The sequence below is a fragment of the Antechinus flavipes genome, chromosome 3, assembly GCF_016432865.1.
Source record: "Antechinus flavipes isolate AdamAnt ecotype Samford, QLD, Australia chromosome 3, AdamAnt_v2, whole genome shotgun sequence".
In the NCBI taxonomy this organism is placed as follows: domain Eukaryota; kingdom Metazoa; phylum Chordata; class Mammalia; order Dasyuromorphia; family Dasyuridae; genus Antechinus; species Antechinus flavipes.
In genome coordinates, this window is record NC_067400.1 from 427,421,070 (window position 1) to 427,436,439 (window position 15,370).

The following is a 15,370-nucleotide window of genomic DNA, read 5'->3' on the forward strand; positions in this document are numbered from 1 at the left end:
TAAGTTTACTCTTTAAACACACAGTTCACATGTTCTTCAAGTTGATGACAACAAATATCTCTGATGATTATCAATCTGGCAGCATCATGCTATGTATCTATGAGGCAGCCTACTAAAATACTGAAATGTCTTGCTATGTGCAGTGGCCCATGACTATAATTGCTGCTACCAGGTAGGTAGATGAAGATGGATTTCTGGAGCCGAAGAGTTCTGATAGATAGTGGGCTTAACTGATCAATCATGCATACTAAATTTAACATTCACATAGTGGACCCCATGAATTGGGATAAGAGAAAAGGGATGAAGAAGGAATCAAGCTGCTTAAGGAGGGAAAAACTGGACCAAATAAGAAAATAAAGCAGGTCAAAGTTCTTGTGCTAATTGGAATATTACTAAGTCTGTGAGTCGTCCCTGTACTTTCTTCATGGCCAAGATAGGGTCTAAATATTTAAAAACAAACAACAAAACCCTCCAAGAAAACCATCCTTCTAGCACTAACATACAATTAATCAAAAATTTGTACCTGGTGGGGAGAAGAGAATCTCTTTTCATAGGTCAAGCGATTTCCTTCAATGGAAAAACGAAAACCTTTCCTTCTGATACTATCTTCAGATTCAGATTTGTGAAATTCTTCTTCTTGCTTCTCTTCTTCTCCAGACTGTTCTTTCTGTTTCCTTTTCTTTCTCCTGTTCCTCCTTTCCTTTGCACTTTTTGAGCTCAGCTTTGATGCTTCTGAAGAGCTCTCTGAGAAGCCTCCTCCCCCACCAGTTCCACTGAATTCTCTAGATTCTGCAGATGCTGCTGCTGCTGCTGCCTAGTAGGGGATAAAGTATGTGATATGTAAATATGCTTTTAAAAAATCCCCATTCCTGTTTTCTTTATTATTAGCATCATTAGCTTGATCTATTAATGAAACAAAAAACAGTAGTAATACTGACAACTAAATATGGAGAAGCAATATGATGAAAATATTGGACATACGAGCCAGAAGACACAAAATTTGATTCTCTTGACTATATCTTACTAGTTGAATGTCAATGAGAAAGGTTTTTACCACTATGACCCTCAATTTCCTCGTCTGTGAAATGGAGATTAAGGAATATTAATAGTGTATAATTTTAATAATATTTTAGTATTTATATTATATAACTGATGAGGTAGCAAAAGAATTAAGTGAAATAATTTATACAATAGTGCTTTAGGTCTAGTAAGTCAAAGTATTTTACAGAAGCTTACATATGATCTTGAAAAGAAACTTGAGTAGAAACTAGTCATATAATACTTTAAAATGATTTTTGATGTAGCCAAGAGACTTCAATTATCACGACGCTAAGTTCAATCTTTGCTAGAATTTAAGTACATGTCATAAAAGGTAAACAACATCAGAAATCAACCTCTCTGTGCCCTGTAATTATGAACCTAGTGAATGCTTACCTTCTTTTTGCCATTCATTTAAAAACAGACTACTTTTAGTTTAGCATAAATTATTGTTATTTAATTCTGACAAAAATATTTTTATTCTACTGAGTAAATGCTTTTCAGTATGAATGGATAAATTGAGGGTTTCTAGTATAGGATAACAACAAAGACAAACTACAGATCATATATATTAAGGCAATCTAGATTGTAGGAATTTATGTGGCTTAGCTAATTAATGATTGTACAGTATTTGAAAAGCTACAGCTACAAACTGTTAATCACCATCATTACAGAACAAGCATTTTTCATTGGTTCTTTCATTATGCATTTTAAAATACTCAATGTTAAAAACCATCAAAGTACCCAACAGCAAAAAAATGGCATAAATAGTTGACTAAATTAGTATCTTAGAGAAAACTATTTCCAAGAAATTGCCCCCCAAAATAATGATGAATCATATCCTTTCCTCATTGTGAAAGCTTTTTGTGTCCACATGCATGGAGTTAACAGAAAAAGAAGAAAGATGTCATTAATGAGAATGATGTAATTTACATGTTTATGCCAGCTTTATTCCATGTTATTTGCCACACCTTGTCATTCACTCTTAACTGAGGAAAATAAATAGCCATAAGTAATGAATAGGTCTTCAAAATTTCTAGTTTCCTGTGCTATCAGAATTCTGAGAATGCTGCAAAGAAAGAAACTGCAGTTTGATTCACCACCTGACAATACCTGAGCTTCTTCTTGTTGCTTCTTAAGTTGTTCCAACATCTGCTGAAATTCAGCCTCCTTCTGCTCTGCCTCTTCCAAAGTGGCCTGATTTTGTTCTTCATAGGCCATGGCAACCACAGCAAGGATCAAATTTATAAGATAGAAAGAACCCAAGAAAATTACCAGGACAAAAAATATCATATATGTCTTGCCAGCTGCACGAAGTGTCTGAGATTTAAAAAAATGGAGAAAGATAGTTTAGTATTCATTTGTCTTCTAAGTAAAGCATTACTATCAATTTGATCCCATTACTACATTTTTTAATCATTGAAAATTATTGATTTAACTCAGATCTCACCAGTTGATAAAGATTTTCCCAGAAGTCTTGAGTCATCAGGCGAAACAGGGACAGGAAAGCCCAACTGAATGTGTCAAAGCTTGTGTAGCCATAGTTGGGGTTTCTGCCAGCTTTCACACATATGTATCCTTCTGGACATTGACTGAAATTAGAAGCCAGGAAAGAAATTATTTTTGTATATCTCTTTGTTATTTTTTATATGTTTGTAGATTTTTCTTCTTTATTTTTCTTTTTTTTTCCACTCTTTTTTATTTTTAACACACATTACTTTATGAATCATGCTGGGAAAGAAAAAATCAAAGAGGAAAAATCATGGAGAAAATGAAAAAAAAAAATAGAAAAAAGAAGTGAACCCAGAATGTGTTGATTTACATTCAGTTTCCTTAGTTCTTTTTCTGGATGCAGATTTTTCAATTGCTATTTTATATGATAAATTTATAGAAGGGAAAGAGGAGGAACAAGCATTTATGAAGCATTTATTCTGTGAAAAGCATTGTGCTAAATGCTTTAAATATATTATCCTATTTGATATCTATAATAATGTTGAGAGGTGCTGTTATTATTCCCATTTTACATTTGGAAACTGAGGCAGAGCAGAAGTTAAATCACTTGTCCAGAGTCACACAATTAATAATCTCTGAGGTAAGATTTTAATCCAGGTCTATTTTAACTCCAGCCCAATGCTCTCTTCACTGTTTTATCTAAGGGCTATATTAAACACAAGGACCTTTTCTGTTTACTTCACTTTATTCTATATTTAAAATAGTTTTAGATTTATTAATTCCTAAAGTCTTTAAAAAAAAAACTATGAAACAATCTGATGCCAAGTTTTTATCCTTAGTCACTTCAATACTCAATGTTCTTTAATGCGTCATTAACATATTTCTTTGTGAAGATGACATTTTCATTAACAGATTAGCATACTCTTTTTTTTTCTGGGATCTGATATCTAAATATAGAGAAATAAATACTTAGTACTATGTCATTTGACTTTATTTGCCTCTGGAAGAAAATGTCAGAAGGTCACATCCTACTTAGTGACCACATATAAAAGATAAAATCTGCTGAAATAGATCAAAGCAAAAACTTTAGTTTCGGATCACTCTGTGGAAAGATATTAAAAAAACATCCTTTTTAACAAAATTGAAAAATATTAAGAAATGCTATTTTTCTCTAACATTCTTTCTAGACTTCTGGGAATAGCTCTGTAGAAAAGTGGGTATTAGGTAGGTCAAGGAAATGAAAGCTTTTCTTAGGGAAATGATTTTCTCATTCTTGAATCTATTGGTAGTAGGATCTCTATTTCTCTGAAAGAGAGGTACCCTTATGCCTCAGACTCAGAATATTAAACTCTCATTGATTCTTCCTGCATTCTACTCTGAAAATGGGATAATAATAGCATCTACCTCCCTCCCTAAGTGAAGCACTTAACACAGGCCTAGTACATAGTAGATTCTAAATAAATGCTTTTTTCCTTCTTTCTTCCTCATCTTAATGGACAAGCCAAATTAAAATCTTTCTGGCAATATTAATTTTGGCCTAAGTAGTGGTGTGCTGGTAAATGTATGACAAGTGGCTATCAAAAACAGCAATAGCAGCAATAATACCCATGACACATTTCAAAATATAAAATGCATTAATATTTTCTCCATCATTTTCTGAAGTCTAGACCATCAAAAAACCAATAAATCAAACCTTGATTTGTAATGTTTGCCATTTTTAAGGGTGTAAATGCTCATACAGAAAAACTAACAATTGACTCTAGTGAACAAAGGATCTAGATCCTGCACTCCCTTGGCAAGTATTATAGCATTAGAGTTTCTGTGCAAAGAATATAAAACTATTATACTTGACATTTGAGTTTTTGGGGGGCAAGAATGTTAGCTCATTCATTTTTGAATCCTTCAGAGCCTTGTACAATTTCTTATATGTTTGTTGAATTGTTTATGGAATTGAATTGAATTGAATTATTTTTGAAAAAAGTAGAATCTTATTGAATAGAAATACTGACCTCATAAAACTCATCTTGCTCTCCCGTTTTTTTAAATTATTAATAACAATAAGTAACATTTATATAGCACTATGTGCCAGACCCTCTGCTAAGTGCTTTACTAACTTTATTAACTTTTATTAATTTTATTAACTCATTAAAATTATTAATTCATTTTGTCCTTATAAAAACCCTGTGAGATAGGTGTTATTAATTTCCTCATTTTACAATAAGGAAACTGAGGCAGACAGTAGTTAAGCGTTTGTCCAGGATCAAACATCTAGTAGGTGAATAAAGTCAAATTTAAACTTAGGTGTTCCTGACTCTTTGCCTAGCATTCTAATCACTGCACCACCTAGATGACCCAACATTGGACCTGGAATCAGAAGACCTATTTTTGAAGATAGTTGTATGACTGTGGGCAAGTCATTAAAATTCTGGGCACTAGTTTACTTATCTGTAAAAAGGGACCAATAAAATTTTAAATAAACTCCTTCACAGGGCTATTGTTTTGCAAATTGTATATGCCATCAAAGTGAGCTACTATTATAAATAAATCATAATGTGCTATGTGCTGAACAGATTATAGGTAGGACACACACAGGATCTTCCAGAATCTTATATTCTAGTATGATGTGATACAATACTAGATGATCTTTGCACATGGACCCCAAACAGAAACAGTCTAGTTCTTATAACTAGTTTTACTTTTTCTCTTTTTGTTTTTCATTGTACTTATTTGATGGATTTGATATGAGCAAGTAGGATTAGTAATTGTTGGGCATGAATGTTTGAAGGAAATGTAAATTCATACTCTGTCCACTCATTCTAGGAATTTTGTGAGGGGAAAATGATGGCCAGGGAGATAGGCAGTGGGAGATTATTCTAGGCAGATGGCATAGCATGGGATACAATAGGAAAGAATGTCTTACCCTGCATCAGAACTGTTACCACAAAGCAATGCATCATTTTGCCCTTCTAAAATGTAAAAATGACCTATTTAAGGAATAAGAAGAAATAAAAATTGTAAAACTAAAAGTATATCAGTATATTGCACCAGTCAATCAATCAAATTTGAAGATCAATGTCAAAACAAATCATATCATAACAAAGAAATATTTGTTGCTAAAGCTAAACAAAAACTAATCCTAAAAACAACTGTGCCAAGAAAAAAAAACAGGATGGAACTATTAATTCAAGGCCCTTTTCTTGGCTCAAATGGTGGGAGGGGAAGCCTAGCTGCTATTAAAATACACTTATGCAACAAAAGGATTACTTCATATTTTTTAAAAGCTAAGTGCATAAATAGATTTGAACATACTACCTCCCTTATTTTTCCAAATCTCCCCATGTTTCAGCCTGTTTTCTGTGGGCAGTGGCATTTTTTTTGCCACATTATTCTAACAAAGTTACAAGTGAAAAATTGTTCTTTTCCAATTTGAAATGATAAACTTGCTTCTTTCTAGATATATATTTCCAGAGTAATTTCTTTTGAAGGCATATGAATAGAAAACTATGATCCAAAACAATAAAATTATGACACTTTTTATGTCTACCTCCTCCTTTCCCAGGCAATTTAATTGTGACAGAACTGAGGTTAAATAACATTGGCAGCATTTAAAATCTATTCAAAGCAGGTGGTTTATTAACAAAAAAAAAGGCTTATTTTAGACCTTAAAATCTGGAAGCAAATCCCACTGTTACTAAAACTGATCCCCTTTCTTCCAGTGTAACCTTTACTGATCTTTCTAATACCTAAAACAATGGTGAGAATATGGTAGTAATATGACTTCATGAGCTTCCAAGGTTATGATTGTTGAAACAAATAATATATAAATGAATCCTGAATTAAGTGAATAATACTAAAAAGAGCAATTATTAGATACAAAAGTTTAATAGGAATAGGCTAAAAAAGCTAAAAAAAAACTTAGAGGAAAATGGTTAAGCCTTAGGAGATGGCATGTGTGATGACTGGGAAGAATTATAATGAATATATAATGAATTTATAGTAATTTTCATTACAAAAAAATCTCCAATATATAAAAGATTATCTACTGTGGAGGAGTTAATACCATGATGGGATATGATCCAAAGACATAATTTTGACAGAGAGATGTAGTGAAATAAAGCTAGACAAAAGAATAACAATGGTAGGAAAATTTGCAAAATAGTCCTAAAGTGAAATTTATTCATATTTATACCATTCTTTCCTGTGACAGTGTGTGCCTAACAAGAAAGTCTTTAATTTAATCTCCTCCCACACCATCTGATAACTTTGTATTCATATATACTCATGAATAGTAAAATATGAAGAATATTAGAGTATTTGCTCAAAAATTTTTTTATTTGTTCATTTGTTCAAAAGCATATATAAGGAATATATTAAAGACTGAATCTGTAGTATTCAGTTTTAAATATAGTACGTAAATTTGGATTTTACCACCATGATGATACTACCTCTGTCTTTAGATATCAACAGTAAAGGAAAAAAAAATTATCATGGCCACATATACACATCACCATCAAATCAATCAACTAGTTCTAAACTGGTTTTCTCTGCCATATTAAAAAATACAAGTTACTTAATTTCTGAATTTGTTTCATCCATAAAGTATATTAGAAGATTTCCAATGTTAATATTTAACTTTGGAATTGTATGACATCTAGGAGAATTCAGATGGAATTTATAATATAAGACAGAGTGTGATATAATGGAAAGGATCGAGGGTCTGAATCCAGTCGACTTTTATTAAAAATTTTCCTCTCATGTTTATTACCTGTGTGACCTTCATTAAGTTATTTAACCTTCTAGGCCCATCTTTAAGTTTCCTCATCTTTAAAATGATAAGATGGGAACTCCTATAAACATATCCAACTCTTCTTTATTCTTAAACTCTATTATCCCCTCAAGTTGTCATTCTATATCTCTTCTCCCTTTCTCAATGAAATCCCCATGGGGAGGCGGGGGGAGGAGAGGAGAGAATTTCTATACTTCTTGCTTTCACTTCCTCTTCTTTTATTAATTTCTCAACTTCTCCAATATGGCTTCCAATCTCATCATTCAACTAAAGCTATTTTCTTCAAAGTTTTCAATACTCTATTAATTGCTTAATCTGATGAGATCCCAATCCTCATTTTTTTCAACATCTTTGCATAATTCCATATCAACAAGAATTTGTTAATTTTCTTTCTGCCTGGCATTGTAGCATTAGGTACAAACGAAAGGAAAAAAAATTCCTGTTCTATATCTAATGGAGGAAACAACATGTAAGCAATTATGAATAATATATATGCAATATAAATTGAAGTTAATCAGAAAGGGGAAAACACTGATATTATGAACAATGTGAAGTTTTCTCTCCTCTTAGATATTCTCTCCTTGGAGTTTTCACTACACTGCTTTTCTTTGTTTTTCCTCTTACAGATATATATATATGGAAATTTTATTTTATATATACATATATAAAATAAAATTTCCATATATATATTTCACCTTTATATATATATATATATATTCTTTCTTAATGGATTCAATTATACTGTCTATGCTGAATGATTTTTAATTCCCTATATCCAGCCCTAATCTTTCTCCTGAACTCAAATCCATAGTCAACTTTCTAAGGAGAATTTCAATTTCAATATACCAAAGACATCTCAGACTCAACATGTCCAAAAGAGAAGTCATGAATTTTACCCCTAAACTCACCTTTTGTACATTTCCCTGTTTTTCTTGTTGAAGATATCAACATCTCTTAGATATACCCTGTTTGTTCCATTCCCAGAGACAGGACCCTATTTTATGTCCTCACCTGTCTATCATTTCTTACTGGAATTATGACAATGATACTCTAACTGGTCTCTTTGCTTGAAATCTCTCTCCACTCTAATTTTCTTACATCTAGTTATCAATGTGATTTTCCTAAAGTGAAAGTATAATCATATTACTCTTAACCTGAATAAAATAAAAATAGGTAAAATATGTTACCTATTACCAATAGAATCAAATATGAACTTTCTTAACTTTTAAAGCCCTTCTCAACCTAAACCAACCTATCTTTTCAGTTTTATTAAATATTACCTCATTTTAGTCCAGTTAAGCTGGTCTTTTTACTGTTCCTCATCCACATGGTTCTCTATACTTTTTGCAGTAACTATTATCCATGCTTGAATGGACTTTCTTCTCAATTTCTTCTTGGCATTTCCAGTTTCCTTCAATATTTAGCTCAAGCATTTTCTTCTCTATGAAGCCTTTCCTGATCCTTTGGCAGCTGCTCCTGTCCCTTCCAAATGATTATTTATTTTGCACATAATCAAGTATATACATATTCTCTCCTATGGCTAGATTGTAAGTTTCATGATGTCAAAAGCCACTTAATTTCTAATTCTGTATTCCCAACATTTATCAGTATGTGGCACACAGCCAACACTGAATAAAGGCTTATTGATTGATAATTATGTTATTGGATTGAATATAATATTATGATTTTGAATATTATTATACTGAAAGGGAAATTAGAGTTAGACTGTGAAGCACTATAAATGCCAAGGAAAGAAAGCTGTATTTTATCCAAGGAGCAATGAGGAACTAATGAAGATTCATGAACAGGTAAGTGACATGCCTGTACCTCAGAAAGATTATTTTTGAGGTTGTTTGAAGGATAGATTGAACAGAGAAGGCAACTGGAATCAGGAGACCAATCAAGAGGCTATGAAACTAGTCCAGGAGAAAAATGATGAGGGCCTGAACTGCAGTAATAAGTGAGTGAGTGAGGAAAAGTGGAGCAGTTTGAGAGATATAGAGGAAGAATTAAAGTTTGGCAAATGAATAACTATTGGGGGCAAGTGGGAACAAATAGAATTGAGAATGACTTCAAAGTTTCAAACCGCAAAGAGGGGAAAGATTGTGATTTTAACTGACACAGTGAAATTTGGAGGAAAGATGGATAAGGGGTAATAATGAGCTCCATTTTTGACATGTTTAATTTGAATTGCAGTGTCTATGAAGTAGCTTGCTGCTCATAGGCTTGCCTGAAACTCAGGAAAGGAATTAGATTTACATTTATAGTTTTAGTTGTTTTCTGCAGAAAGATGACAAATGAAACTATAAGCGCAAGTAAGATTACTAAAGGACAGGAGAAACAAAAGGGGAGAGGAGAGAAGAGGAGAGGAGAAAGAATAAAGAGAAGAGAAACTAGGAAAAAATCCTGGGAGATATGTGGGAGTAGGACATGAATGATGAGCCAAAAGGTCAAAAAGATATCAAGAGGATCAAAGAGACTAGGGGATAATGGAGTGATAGTAGGATCTAAAACTGCAAAAAGTTCAAGAAACATGCCTACTGGGAAAATGTCATTGGATTTAGCAATGAAATCATTGAAAATCCTGAACAAAACAAATTCAATTGGAAAACAGATACTTTAATGGATCTATGACTTTAAGAATATGGGTACCTTCTTTAAGAAGAGCACACTGCCCCCACCCCATTAGCGGCTTTACAAGACAGCTTTTTTATATTGTAAAAATCTTGCCCATATTCTCTCACAAATCTTTTATGTAGGATCCACTCACCAAGATACAGGCCTTCCAACATATCTCTTGAAATTATGTCCATTTCTTACTTCTCAACTGCTTTCCTAGTCATACATATCTTCAATATCTTTTATACTACTTTTAATATGAAACTCTGCTCACCGCAAGCTGCCTTAAATTTTACCTAAAGGAGCTCCACAATGATTCAAAATAGTTTGGCCTAACTATCAATCTAGAAAGAGAAAAGTAGATGAAGAATGACTATCGCCTAGACTATGATATACGGTTTGAACATGTGTAGAACTGACCCACAAATAAACAAACAATGAAATAAATAAGTGAATGAATGAATATAATGCAACTATATGTCAACTATATTAGAATATCAGCTCTATTAGTGTAATATCTGTATATCTAGGACAAACATTATAATAGGTAATTGGATCCAAAATTATAAAGGAAGAAGATTTGTTAAAATCTGGATTGTATTCATACAACTATATAGTTCTTTTAATAATCCTAAGCTTCTCCCTGAAACAAAGAGCATTCTTTCTAACACCAAAATATTTCTGTGAAGCTATATTGTTGTAAATATTGTTGTATATTATGTAACTCATGGAAACAATCTCTGAAGAATTCATATTATGAGTTACCCAAAAAGTAAAAGAGATACTCATGGTAGGCCTAAATAGGATGTAACATGAAGAATCAAAAGGCACAATACAAGTGATATTATATTTTTGGTTAGATAAGGAATAAAAGTGGATTATCTATCTTTCTATGTTTCTACTTCATTTTTTAGATCATATCTGTGACTTCATTGATATAGGGAACTCAAAGTGAGGAAATTCCCTATATCAATACTTGTTGATATCAACAATTTAAATTTGGTCAGGACACCAGAGATTGTATGTATCAGAAAAGGGAACAGAAGAAGTCAAGTCTTCTTGATTCCTGGGCTAGCCCTTAATCCAGTACTCATGTTGCATCTCTTAGCTAATATTACAACGGAAATAATTTTCAAGTGGATCTTAATATTTTTATCAATAAACAATGTGATAATTGTGAAAACAAAATATCTTACTTTTGTCCTCAATGTAGTCATCCCAGTTAAATGTGCTCACTGTCTTATTGTAATAGGTACCATTTCCATCCCATGAGCTATTAAAGTAGGAAGTAATGTTTATTTCAAAAGTAGAGTTATCTGGGGGCCATTGCAAACATTTATTCCTCAAGTTGCCCATGAACAACTGTAGTCCAATGAGAGCAAATACACTCAGACAAAACACAGTCAGGATCATGACGTCAGAAAGCTTCTTCACTGACTGGATCAGGGCCCCCACAATAGTCTTCAGTCCTATGAGAAGAAAAAATAAAAAGAGAGAAAAAGTCTTAATTATGCCATTCAAAAGCCACTTAACCTATCAAAACATCATGAGCTTGTCCTGCAAAATAAAGTTTCATGCATAATGCCAACTATATTAGTTTAATGTCTGTGGCTGAGTAATGTTTTCATGAAAAGCCTGCTAGCTTGTGAAGATGAATGAACAGCTGAACTGTATATGTTCACTGGAAAATTAGAAATGGAAATGGAAATTGCATATTTCTAAATATTTCTTCTTACAGCAAAACGAGTGATTTTGTTATTCATGCTTGTACATCAACCCTCTGTAAACAGTTTGCTTTTATTTGCAGATACCTCACTCCCAAAACTCTTAGCTGATTTTAGAAAAATTTATGTGAACTACAATAGTATGAAACATTAAAGTGATGAAAGTGAGATGAGATTACATTTTAATGTATACTACATGCCAGGTTTGGAGGAGGGAGACATCTGAAAATTGAGGCCCATGCAACACCCATGCTATTTTTCACCATTTAATTAAATCTGCAATTATGATGACAAGTCTGAGCCCTATGTGCCTGCAGTAAATGGCCAAATTTGCATCAGTATGAAAGCCTCATAGTTTGGTTTCTATGTAAAAAAGGAAAGCTTGATGTCATCAGATGCAAACCAAACAGGCTGTATATTGCAAATGCCTCATGCAAAAATGTTAAACTCAAAGGCTGATTTAGAAAAGAAAAAAAAGCTAATATTAAAAAAAAAGCAAAGAATCGCATCAAATTAAAATCTGATGTTCTGATTCCTGCTTTTTTTAAGAAAGATATGTATATTTATATATATGTAACAAGGAACAAGCAACATTGCTTATGCTGAAAAGCTGTGATATCAAATTCAATGCAACTAAAATCAGCCTCGGTGTTTAACCTGGCTCTCACCTGGAATGACCGAAATTGTTTTCAATGCTCGGAGAACTCTGAATGTTCTCAACGCTGAGACATTGCCCAGGTCCACAAACTCTGTCACATATCTGTATAGGGGAGTTCACACACAAACACAATGACAGCACACAAGAAACGGCTGGAGATATGAGGGGCCTACCACCTTACACCAGTCAACTTCTTACCTGGGATTACAGAAATAGTTTTCAAAGCTCTCAAGACTCTGAAAGTTCGAAGAGCTGAAACATTGCCTAGGTTTACAAATTCTGTTACATACCTGTAGAATTAAACCAGAGTTATTCAGAATTTTGGAAAAGCTTAATTTGTGGTGGTCTTTCATAGAGACCTTTTCAATGTTTATTTCACGATGCTATTAGGTATTTCTGATTTCTTTTTTTTAATAACACTATTTTTCATCGTGATCATTTTTAATTTTAAGGCATTTGATTTGGCCATTTGGTAGTAAGTTATAAGACAAAATAGCCATTTGAATTAGATGAGAAAACCTAGGAAATACTCCTTTTCATCTAATAGTATAAAGTTAAATGAATGGCAAAGAATTTCTTATGGTCGATTTTTCTACTCTTTTTCTTTCTCCTTTGACATATATTCCTATTTGGAGGGTAAAGGAAAAAATGAAATATCTTGGTAGCTAAAGAAAATACTTGCTTCTGTGAAAAGGAGACCATTTAAGAGCAGACTATGGTAATTGGTAACCACCAAAGATTTACCCACCCCTACTGAAAAATAGTTAAAAAACTTACGCAAAAGTAATGACAGTGAAATCAAGCCAGTTCCAGGGGTCCCGAAGAAATGTGAAACCTTCTAAACAGAAGCCCCTTGCAAGAATTTTAATAAGCGATTCAAAGGTATAAATTCCTGTGAATGTGTACCTGAAGGAAAATAGCCAAGGAAAGTTTAAACATTGAGAGGATGACATGATAATATATTTCTTACAGAAAATTTCCATTCTATTTTGTGAACATTTATTGTCTACTCTGTGATAGGCACTGGGTTTAGTACAAGATATGTAAAGTGTGTAGGGAGAAACAGCCCAGTCTATGGGCCCAAATAAACAAGAGAGGGAGAAATAATAAGTTTGATAACAAGGTATTAAATAGTGAGAGCAAAAAAGAGGTATGGACACAATGCAACAAGAAATCTAAGGTGAAAAAAAAAAGACTTTGAGCTGGGGAGAAGGTTTGTGGAGATAGTAACTAAACTAAACCTTAAAGAAAACCAAGGATTTCTGAGGGAAGAGACACAGAAGAGATGATGGTCTTTATGAAAGTACAGTGGCAGAAGGGAGGTTATAATCAGAAAACAGTGAGGAGTTTGATTTGACTGTGAAACAGAGAACAAATAGGAAAAGTAATAAAACTGGGGACTCCGCATTCTACTATTATATAATTAATATAAAGATCACCAAAATTACTGAGATTTCGAATCTAAATGATTGGAAAAAATGATTATATTATTAACGAAAACAACTGAGAGGAAAATCAGATTTTAGGGGGGAAATGTTGAATTTAGTTTTAGACATGTTGAATTTAAAGCCAGATACCCAAATGGAGGTATTCATCAAGCACTTGGAAATGTGAGAATGGAATTCAGGTGAAATATTAGAGCTAAATAAATAGATACTGGGGTCATCTGCATAGAGGAGACAACTGAATCCATGTGAATAGATTATATTGCCAAGGCTTAGAATGTGGAAAGATGAGTAATTAGATTAGAGGATTGGAGGATATCTTCATTTAGAGAGGAAAAAGAAGAAGAAAGAAGAAGAAACAAAGAAAGAAAGAAGAAAAAAAGGAGGGAAAAAAGAAATTAAAATAGTAATGGAGAGTAAAGAATGATCAGACAAGTAGTAGAATCCAGAAAGATCCAAACAAAGGAAGAGAGAACATCAAAAAATGAAGGGTTGGTCCACAAAGTCACATATTGCACAAAAGTTAGAGAAGTCGAGGAAAGGGATATTGGATTTTGTTAAGTGCTCCAAGGTTTTGATAGAACAGTTTCAAAAGACCTGTGGCGTCAGAGGCAAGAGGGAGAGGGCTAAGAAACAAGTAGATGGTGTGCTAATGAAGATGAATATAGACCACTTTTTCCCCCCTGAGGCAATTGGGGTTAAGTGACTTGTCCAAGGTCACATAGTTAGGAAGTGTTAAGTGTCTGAAGTCAGATTTGAAGTCAGATCCTCCTGACTTTAGGGCTAGTGCTCTATCCACTCTCCACCTAGCTGTCATTAGACTACTCTTTAGAAATTTAGCAATAAAAGGGAAAACATAAGATGATGGGTTCTAGTTAATTCTTCTGTAAAATAAAAAGGGTGAATTAGTTGACCTCTAAGATACCTTCCACTCTAGTACATGAAACTATGCTGGTTTAAGAGTAATAAAGGAAGATTTTCTTAGCATAGGGGCTACCTAAGCATGCATTTCAATAGAACAAGATTAAAGATTTGGGGAAAGGAGAAACAGCCACTTAATCCTCCAAAATCCAAAAGAAGGAGAAAAGTAAAAAGATATGTGGAGATTTTGAGTTAGAGAACAGGAGTAGGAGATAAAAGACTTAAAAAAATGAATTTAAGTTTCCACATGGATCATCTGAATTTTTCTTTTTCAGAGTTATAGAGGAACACAACGTAATCATTAAATTCCAAAAAACAAAACAAAATCCAAAATATCTTGTTGAAATTGAGACCAAGTAGATACTTTCAGTTAACCAATAATAATTTTTATTTGAATAAATGGAAAATTTGGATCTATAAAACATTATGTATTACCTATGTCTTCCAGAAGCATAAAATATTTTCTTTTTTAAGGAAATTATAAATCTATTTTAGGGCTCAGAAGAAGCAACACAGAAAGATTAGATACATAAGTATGCTTTACACAGTATGCATATTCCTTCTTATGTAGCCCTAGTAGTCTTTATAAAGACAATGAAATGATAAAACTTAAGGCTGGATAGCAACTTTGAAATAATTTAAGAGATCAAACGATTTGTCCAAGGTAGCTATTTAGTAATTTGCAGCTTTAAACTATTTCTCTCTTTCCATCAAACCTTGCTATCTT

The 15,370-nt window shown here is 32.9% G+C and overlaps 1 protein-coding gene across 4 annotated transcripts in view; it reads right to left on the reverse strand.

Annotated features, from left to right (window-relative positions):
* Positions 1-15,370, reverse strand: part of SCN2A (sodium voltage-gated channel alpha subunit 2) — a 155,451-nt gene that overhangs the window by 91,469 nt on the left and 48,612 nt on the right. For 2 of the 4 annotated variants that reach the window (XM_051986242.1, XM_051986243.1), the window contains exons 5-11: positions 13,055-13,183; positions 12,288-12,379; positions 11,092-11,364; positions 5,411-5,474; positions 2,489-2,630; positions 2,152-2,358; positions 524-814 (exon numbers count right to left, since the gene is read on the reverse strand). In XM_051986242.1, the coding sequence (XP_051842202.1) occupies positions 524-814; positions 2,152-2,358; positions 2,489-2,630; positions 5,411-5,474; positions 11,092-11,364; positions 12,288-12,379; positions 13,055-13,183 (1,198 nt within the window). Of the gene's footprint in view, positions 1-523; positions 815-2,151; positions 2,359-2,488; positions 2,631-5,410; positions 5,475-11,091; positions 11,365-12,287; positions 12,380-12,475; positions 12,568-13,054; positions 13,184-15,370 lie in introns of those variants that run through there. The other 2 variants (XM_051986246.1, XM_051986244.1) reach the window with 2 other exon arrangements.